The sequence below is a fragment of the Nematolebias whitei genome, chromosome 1 (genome assembly GCF_014905685.2).
Source record: "Nematolebias whitei isolate Nwh7 chromosome 1, NemWhi1, whole genome shotgun sequence".
NCBI lineage: Eukaryota > Metazoa > Chordata > Actinopteri > Cyprinodontiformes > Rivulidae > Nematolebias > Nematolebias whitei.
This window is the reverse complement of record NC_056498.1, coordinates 22,411,029-22,419,943: the sequence shown is the minus strand read 5'-3', so window position 1 is coordinate 22,419,943 and position 8,915 is coordinate 22,411,029. Positions and strand designations below refer to the sequence as shown.

The 8,915-nt window shown below is 39.8% G+C and overlaps 2 protein-coding genes and 2 non-coding genes across 4 annotated transcripts in view; 2 read left to right on the top strand and 2 right to left on the bottom strand.

Moving 5' to 3' along the window:
• Positions 1-6,344, top strand: part of c1h20orf27 (chromosome 1 C20orf27 homolog) — a gene marked incomplete in the record, with an annotated part of 71,458 nt that extends 65,114 nt beyond the window's left edge. Inside the window, 1 exon segment of the mRNA XM_037675656.1 lies at positions 3,656-6,344. Within this exon segment, the coding sequence (XP_037531584.1) occupies positions 3,656-3,756 (101 nt within the window).
• vax2 (ventral anterior homeobox 2) overlaps positions 1-8,915 on the top strand; it is a 74,028-nt gene that overhangs the window by 44,298 nt on the left and 20,815 nt on the right. The gene's annotated exons all lie outside the window — the stretch shown is intronic.
• On the bottom strand, positions 400-481 carry trnas-gcu. Its single transcript has one exon. It is a non-coding gene; the product is annotated as a tRNA-Ser (tRNA).
• Positions 2,217-2,298, bottom strand: trnas-gcu. Its single transcript has one exon. It is a non-coding gene; the product is annotated as a tRNA-Ser (tRNA).

The following is an 8,915-nucleotide window of genomic DNA, read 5'->3' as shown; positions in this document are numbered from 1 at the left end:
CCCCCACACACACACACACACACACACACACACACACACACCTTGCACCTCTATAGCTGAGCTGGTTTCATGAACTCATCTGATGATAAACAGCCATTTTGGTCAAACCTGGTTAAATGACGTGCAGGGGTTCCGCAGGGTTGTGATGTGTAAGAGCTCAGAGTATGTTCTGACGATGACTCAGCTACTACCACACCACTTTCCCTCAGTGTTTGTAAATTTGACTAAGTTTTAGTTGCAGTCTCTCATCCTGAGCAAGCACAAGGCAGTAGTGGAAAGGAACAACTCCCTCATGAGAAAGAAACTTCCAGCAGAACCAGTCTGGACAAGCTTCATCTGGCTGGTTTGAGAGGACAGGAAGGAGAAACTGACACAGAAGGGCAGGTCCAAAATTAAATGCGACGAGGATGGGATTCGAACCCACGCGTGCAGAGCACAATGGATTAGCAGTCCATCGCCTTAACCACTCGGCCACCTCGTCTGAATGGTGTAAGATCAAAGTTCAAGGGTCTTTATTGTCATTCGCATCACATGTGGTACATGAGGTGGAACAAAATAGTGCACACAGGGTCCCAGTTATATCCAGAAATAGCAAAAATATAAAGTATAAAAAGAAACGGTAAATAAGGATCCAACAATGTTCATTCAGGTCATCTGGATGTTTTTTTTTTTTTGTGCTGAGACATTTTGTTCAGATTTCATACCTGGATGAACTTTGGTGTTTTGAAACACTTTGACTTGACTGTCTCAGAGGAGTTGACGTGGGAGAGGGCGTGCCCCAGAGGCCATCTTAGCACCAGCAAACTGTTTTTTTTTTCCACTATGGAGTATGCTGTTGGTGGAGAATCAGTTCTGTTTGGTGGTTCCTCAGACTGAAGAAGTGCTTTGGATGATGGACGAAACGTCTCAGCACAAAAAAAAGAAACTGCCCAGATGACCTGACTGAACATTTGGATTTTTTTTACCTGGATTATTGAGCTTGGACTTTGGCGTATACAATGATCTAATATGGCTTATTAAACAGCAGCCTGAACATGAGTCTCTTGTGAACAGATGGGTATGAATACAGCAGCTTCAAGACAAGAGATCAGCAGCATGGATAATCAGCAGCATGGATAATCAGGAGCATGGATAATCAGCAGCATGGATAAAGTGACATATCACCAGTTAAAGTGGCATTACAGTGATTTTCCTGGTTAGGGATTTATGAGTCTTTATGAGTCAGCAGCTTCAGGGTAGAAGCTGTTCCTCAGTCTAGTGGTTCTATTTGTAGTCTAGTGGTCTATTCTCCTCAACCTCCTGCCTGAGTGGAGCGGGGCAAAAAGTGTGTGCTGGGTGAGTGGGGTCCTTCATGATGCAGGTGGCCCTCTTCCTGCATCTGGAGGTGTAGATGTCTGTGATGGTGGGGAGGCTGACTCCAACAGACTTCTGAGCTTTCTTCATCAGGCTGGTGGTGGTGTTGCTCCAGCTGAGGTTGTCATTCAGGTGCACACCCAAGTACTTGTAGCTGGAGACCACTTCCACCGCAGATCCTCCTATGTTCAGGGGGTGTTAGGTTGTTTGCTCCTTCTGGAATTCACGATCATCTCCTTCGTCTTCTTCACATTGATGTGGAGGTTGTTCTTCACTCAGTGTCTGTAAATGTGACTGTTTTACAGCCATCTTGAATTAGGTGTCCTCCAAAGCTGTAGATGTACAGTCAGTGATTACTGTCAGAGTTGGATTGACATCCATCTGGTGGTTCATGAGATATTTTGCTAACAAGCAGTGCTGACTTGTTATTTCCATTCAATTTTCAAGAGGTTCAGTATTAAAGAGCCAAAACTGTGACTGCTGCAAGGAAATAGAGAATCTGTGCGAAGGTTTCGAGCCATGCTGTTCACCAAACAACAGAAACTGCGTTAAGAACATTTTAATGGGCCACATTGAAAATAGCAGGTAATAGTTTAGCATTTTTCAGCTTCTTGTGAAATTTCTATTCAGTTTAGTTTATGTATATAGCACCAAGTCACAACAGAAGTCGTCTCAGGGCACTAAACAGAAACATTCATGCACATAAAAATTCATTATTTATCTAAGTTAGCCAGCAGATTGTGTTGAGTGTTCATTTTGTCGCAGTGTCCCATCCTGAGCAAGCACGAAGGCAACAGTGGAAAAGAAAAACTCCCTCATGAGGAAGAAACCCCCAGCAGAACCAGACTGGACAAAATTAAATGCGACGAGGATGGGATTCGAACCCACGCGTGCAGAGCACAATGGATTAGCAGTCCATCGCCTTAACCACTCGGCCACCTCGTCTGAATGACATGAGAGGAAAGACTGTGGAAGAGGAAACCGTCTAGAATCAGTTCCAGATAGTCTGAGACATTAAATGTTTGAAAGGTAGCAGAAGCAGCATGTGTAACATCGAAAAAGGTCCAGGTTGTAGTTGGACCTGCAGGGAGCTGATTACAGTAGTCCCTTCTTGTTGCGGGGGTTGCGTTCCACCCCCTCACCCCGCAATAAGTGAAATTCCACAAACTAGCGACATCATATTTATTATTTTTATTTATATATATTTTAAGGCTTTATAAACTCTTCACACACTCTTGCAAAGTTCTAAACTCTTAAACCTACGTCACTGTAACAACATACGTGTACGTAGCTACTAAATTTTACTCAGCAGCTCTGTAGAACAGGAGCGGCTCTCGGTTCCGGTCCGACTTGGTTTCATTTCTGCAGACATAACCTGCAGCGATGAAGCCCACGTTCTTAACTCTTAAACCTACATCATTTGAACAACATACAGTACATACAGTACATACAGTACATGCAGTACATACAGTACATGCAGTACATACAGTACATGCAGTACATACAGTACATACAGTACTGTATATGTAGCTACTAAACTTTATACCAGCTCTGCAGAACAGCAGCGGCTCGGTTCTGCTCTGACTTGGTTCCATTTCGGCGGACCTACTCTGCTGGTTCTGGTCGGCTCTCTGGCTCGGAGTGGTGGCGGTGTGCTCTGGATGTAGCGCCGGACTTTTGGCGGCGCGCCTGGAAGTCCTCGTTGGTCAGCTACCAGCTCTAAAGTTTCACCGATGAGGTCCGGTTCTGCTCCGGTTTGGTGGGTTCCGTGCAGCTGTCTGTATCCGCTGGGTGCCGAAGTCACTGCAATAAGCTCCGAACTTTTTCCGATCAGATCAAATCTTTCTGTCTGGTACTTCAGCAGAAGGAAACCGGGCTTCTGAGCGAGGCACTGTTGGCTTCTGGGAAATGTAGTCGTTATGAGTGGGAATACAATGTAGGCTTATTGAGAGAAAACTACAAAATGGCGGCGCCTGTCCAAAGTATTTTATTTTCTCGTTAACTTTATATTGTACAGTACTATCTCTAGTACTGTCACAATCACGTGATATTAAAGTTGACAATCGTGTCCTTTTTCCTCATGTCCAATAATACTTTGAAAAACCGTGATGGAGCAGTCCACAAAATTCGAACCTCGAAGTAGCAAGGGACTACTGTAATTACGCACAAGACTTGAGCATAAAACTGCTTACCGTTAGCTTTCATCTGAAATGTAGCTACAAAGTACGCACCCGTTACCTTCAGCTGTTTGTGACTGTCCTGCTCAGATCAGCTTGAGTGACTCGTCTGTCGTCTTTTCCAGATCGCCACCACGGCACACCCATGCTGCTGGAGGGGGTCCGATGTATCGGCATGGAGCTGGAGTACGACTCGGAGCAGAGCGACTGGCAAGGGTTCGACTAGACCACCCTCGCCAGCTGCAAACACATCTGCAGCCTCCCCCGTCTGCCGTGTCACCGGCGGTCGGTCATCTTGGAGGAAGAAGAACCGGAAGCCACGACGTTCAGCGCTGGAGCCTCATCCTGAGAATAATAATAAAGGAAACATTCCTCGACTGGAAAATCAAAGTTTCAATTAAAGCCATAGTTCAGATCTTTAGACGCAAGGTTCTGTCGAAACGTTATATGCAGTTATTATCTTACCTGTTGTAGATAGCTCTTTGAACAACCTTGCTTTGGAAAAATGGTTTAATACGGACCAGACTGACGAGTTCGGGGTTGGACCGAGAGCAGCCAAGATCAGCTGCAGCGTTTGAAACACTTTTATAAATGTTTACGTCACTGTCAGTTTAAAGCTTATTGTTGTCCATATAGTTGATTTAAGCCATAACAGACTCAGGATAGGCACACATTAATGGTTTTACCCATGGCTGTCGGTGCGTGGGTTCATGGGTTTGTCTGTCAGCAAAATATCTCAACTTTCAGAACGTAATCTAAGATGTACAACTACAACTGATGAACTTTTGGAATTCGAGTCAAGATGGCCACCACAGCCAACTCACAGACGTTTACTGTGTGAGTGTTACTGTGCAAGAGCTTTGCTCAAGACTTTAACATTAACTGTTTAGTCAGCCCAGTTAGTCTGTTAGCAAAATATCTTAACTACTGGATACATTTGATTGGAGCTCTCAGAAAGTAATTACTGGATAAACATCTACTGTTGAACTTTTCAAAATTAGCGCCACGGTAATTCAACGTGAACTCCGCGACTCGCTCCGTTCTGCGGGCCTTGAGCTAGCGTGTGATGTGGTAGTAGCTGAGAGTCATGCACAGCGTACCCTTTGAGCGTGACGTCTCGTCTTAGTGCATGACGTCATACATGACATTATTCCTACAACGCTCTTTCCTCGTGACACTTTAAGGTGTTTACACTACACACATGGAGCGGCAGCAGCTAGCTGTAGCACTTCTTTTGACGCCCGGGGGCTACGTTTTTAATCTGTACTGAAAACATGTAATTCACATCTGACAGTGTTGTAAATGTTTACCGTTTGTGCGGACCGCAAAGCGACTGTTCTTGACTAGCCGTTAGCTCATCAGCTCTGATTAAACTGAGGCCGTTGAAAGAGACATCTACAGCAGGTAAGATATTAACTGTGAATCCGTTCGAGGTTCAAAGCTGTGCACGAGGGTTGTTCTGTGACCGTACACACAGTTTAAATGGGATCTGCACGGTTTGGAGAAATCAAGCTGAATGGCGTCGTGACACCGAGTCTGATGATGTTTGTCCCACAGCTCCCATCAGACGCCTTCATTTATCCAACTGATGCACATTTAGACCCTGACGCTTCTGCCTGCTCAATCTTTGACGTTAAAGGTTCTAATCCGTATTCTCTTTGACTTCAACCTATAGTTTCCACACAGATGCTACTTAGAGATTATTTTTATAGGTAGGATGAAGAATGCAGCTTCACTGAGGAAATGACTCGCTTTATTTGACATATTTCAGTATTTTAGTTTTTTTCTGGCTTTACAACTTTTATTTTGACACCCAACTGAATTCTTTTGAGGGATTTTAAATGTTCTGCTGCCATAAACATCTTTTTATCAGCTGCATTTTCCTTCTGATCTTCCTGTTCTTGTTTAATAAGTAAGAATGGTACAATCAAACCAATAAGTGAAGCCTAAAAGCACGGCTGCTGCTTTGAGAATATTGTTTTAACGGCGTCCAACAGAAAGAAAACCTCGTCAAATGCTGTATTTTTCGGACTATAAGGCGCATTAAGCGAAGCAAGTTAATTTTCATAAAATTGGCTCCAGGTCAGTGAGCACAGCAGAGTTGATACGCACCGGATTATAAGGCTCACTGTCGATTTCTGAGATAATTCAAGGATTTTAATTGTCTTATAGTCTGAAATATACAGTAAGTCGTTCCCATGTCTGATTCTGATCATTTCATGTTGTAACATTACGTGTTGAGTCTGTTTTAAACTTCATTTATTTGGGTGTTAATCTGAGACTTGTTTACTTTTTGTTTGTTTTTAATAAGCATCTTGATTATTTCACCTGGACACAAGTCCTTTTGTTCCTGCCGCCCTCTTAAAACGATTGAGACAAAACTTGAGGAATAAAAGCATTTTGTTTTTAAACGTACAAAGCCTTTAGGAACACGCACGTGTGACAGAAGTGCCTTTCGTTCCAGCGTCCAGCTCCTCTCATTTCCTGTTTTATGTTCATTTTTCCACAAACGTATAGAAACTGGTTTGTTTTGGGATAAATGTTAAGATTTGAATTTCCAGTAAGTAAAACACGTTTTTACTAAAAGCAACAATCTGAAAGTTGTCTTTACAGATCAAGTGCCATGATCTCATTTTCATGTCCCCTCCTGTTGTTGTTTTTGTTTGTTGACTGAATGTAGGCGCCTTGAACCAAACGAGTTCAGGTTTGTTTTTGTTTACGTTGTTTAGGTCCACGTGTTTTGTAGTGTTTCATGAATGTACAGTAGTGCTGTTGAGGTCTGCTCCCTGTGGATGTGACTTGTATTGGGTTTTTTTTTATGTTCAAACTAATAAACCAGTTGGTGTTTGAAGTGTGTCAGTTCTTCCATCAGCCGCTGGGGGGCAGTATGAGCCAAAGCATCCCTCGAATCACTTCCATAACTTTGTGTTCTGGTTTTATTAGAGTGGAGAATTTAATTTTACATAATGGTATTTAGTATGAAAACTCTTTTTTTTAATTTCTCACAGTTAACTTTATTTACAATAATAGAACTGTTAGTTTATGTCATTGTACTTCTGTAACACTTTAACTTTTACAATCAAACAAGTCAAATGTTCAGTGTTGCTAAATGTTCCTGAAGCATGAACTATAGATAACTCATTGATATATAAATCTAGTTTGTTCAATTATGAACCTTTTTGCATATTAGAACAAAGAGAACAGCCAAATGGGGATTTTTATTTTAATTGTATTCTTAATCCCTATGGGGAAAATTATTTATTGCAGCTATGCTCTCATTTAAACAAGTGAGAGTCATTATATTTTAAAGATTAAAACAATTCAAATCAAATAAAGCATATACTTGTATCCTAATGAATAATAATGTGGATATAATGAGGCCTGTTGAATTATATGACTTCATGAATAAAAAGCAGAAACTGATTTACTTTAAAGTTTTTTTTAAGCAAAGACAAGAGTTTTAAAAACTTCTATCAGAATAATCTAAAAAAAAAAAGAAAAGTTATATCTGGACAGATTAAAAAAAAAAATTGTTTTATCCAAAAGACTTTTTCAATTATTTTATTTTATTTATTTATTTTGTCCCGAGGGTCAAACTTAACCTTTTATTTTATTTTTCTTCATGGATTATTGCGCATGCATCAGGATATTCTATCAGAATAATTTGGCACAGTTTAGCGTGACGATTAATTTCAACATATGATCGTGTATCGTGTGCACATCTGCGCTTTATTTAACGACATCGCTCAGAAATGTTGACTTTTCTGGTTGATTTAAGTGTTTTTGTCAGACGCTTCGTTTACAGGAAAATTCATAAACCAAGAGACCAACATGTGGCCCCAGAGCCATAGGTTGGAGACCAAATATTACACACTCATAACTACATGTGAGTTTTCACACAACTCTAAATAATTAAAATAAAAATAAATAAAAAAAACACTACAAGTGAAAAGAAGCAGAACATTTTCACTGATGGTGCAAGTTATCTCCTTGTCTGTTTTTATTAAACAACTCATTCTTTTGTATTTTTAATCAACCAGGACAACTTTTAAATTCTCCCTTTTTCATCTGCACGTTTTATTTAAATTAAAGTTTTGACACTTTAAGAATAAATCCCAGCCAATGCAGTTTTCTTCCCATTAAAACCAGTTCAGGCCTTCAGCAGAAAGTGTCCTCGAGGCAGAAGAAGAGTCAGCTTTGTTTGTTTGTTTGTTTGTTTGTTTGATTCAAAACGATAGAGAAGAAAAACAACATAAATAACAGATTTGTTTTTTAAAACACCGAAATAATAAAATAAGTTTGAATTTGTTTAAATGATATTTATAAACAAACAACTCATAAAATTGTTCAACTTCCACAAAAAAAACAAATTGTTTATTTCTCCTCAGTTCAGTCAGTAAATAAAAAAAATGCACGGTTTTAAGATAAACAAACAAAAACAAGCAAATAATCCTGCTCTTGTGACTTTCAGTTGTTTTTGCCTTCAGGCCTCAAGGAAGAGAAGCTCTAAAACAAACAAATAAACAACAAACACGAGTTATTTCTTTTATCTGGGTCAGGTTTTAGGCAACAAGACAACAAGTGTTCAGTTCAATAATAAATTATTTGAATTACAGGAAAACAAAAAGTCAAAGTGAAGACAAATTCTGAGGATTGTTATGAACAAGAAACAAAAATCACCTGAGAGCTTTAAAAACAACAACCTGTTTGGTTGTTAAATTTATATGTCCGTTTTTAATAGAAGATCTTCATTTCTGTTTTAATTAATTTTTTTGTTTCGTTTTTATATCATTTTTAATTTACTTTTCTTTTTAGTCGCTGTTTTATATGATGACGTCATCATTCTTTGTTTCTCGTAAATGAGGCTCATGTGGAAATAAAGGTTGAACTGAATCTATTCTTGTTTTTCTGCATCTGTTACAAAAATAAAAGCTAAAACTCATTCCTTTGAACAGACTTGATCAATAATGCACGTGTTGTTTAGGATCTGCTGTCCTCACATTATGGCTCCAAGTTGTTTAAAAAGTCCAAGTGTCAGATTTTATTTTGATTAAAAACACACAGTCACCAGCAGAGGATGAGCTCTAGGCCTCTTTTAATATTTTATTGAAGTTTCGTGCTCATTTATTAGTTTACATTTCTTTCTTCTTTGAGCTTTCTGTTTTTGTTTGTTTGTTTGTTTGTTTGGGTTTCTTTTTGTTTTTTAGCGCGCGCGCCCTTCTTGTTGCTGCGCCTCCACGCTGAACACCAGCAAATAGACGGAGCCCATGTGAAGGACAACTTCTTTTAGGATCAGAAACCAAGCAGGCGCGTGCTCGGCTGCTCAGATGTGAATGTTTTATTATTATTATTATTATTATTATTATTATTATTATTATTATTATT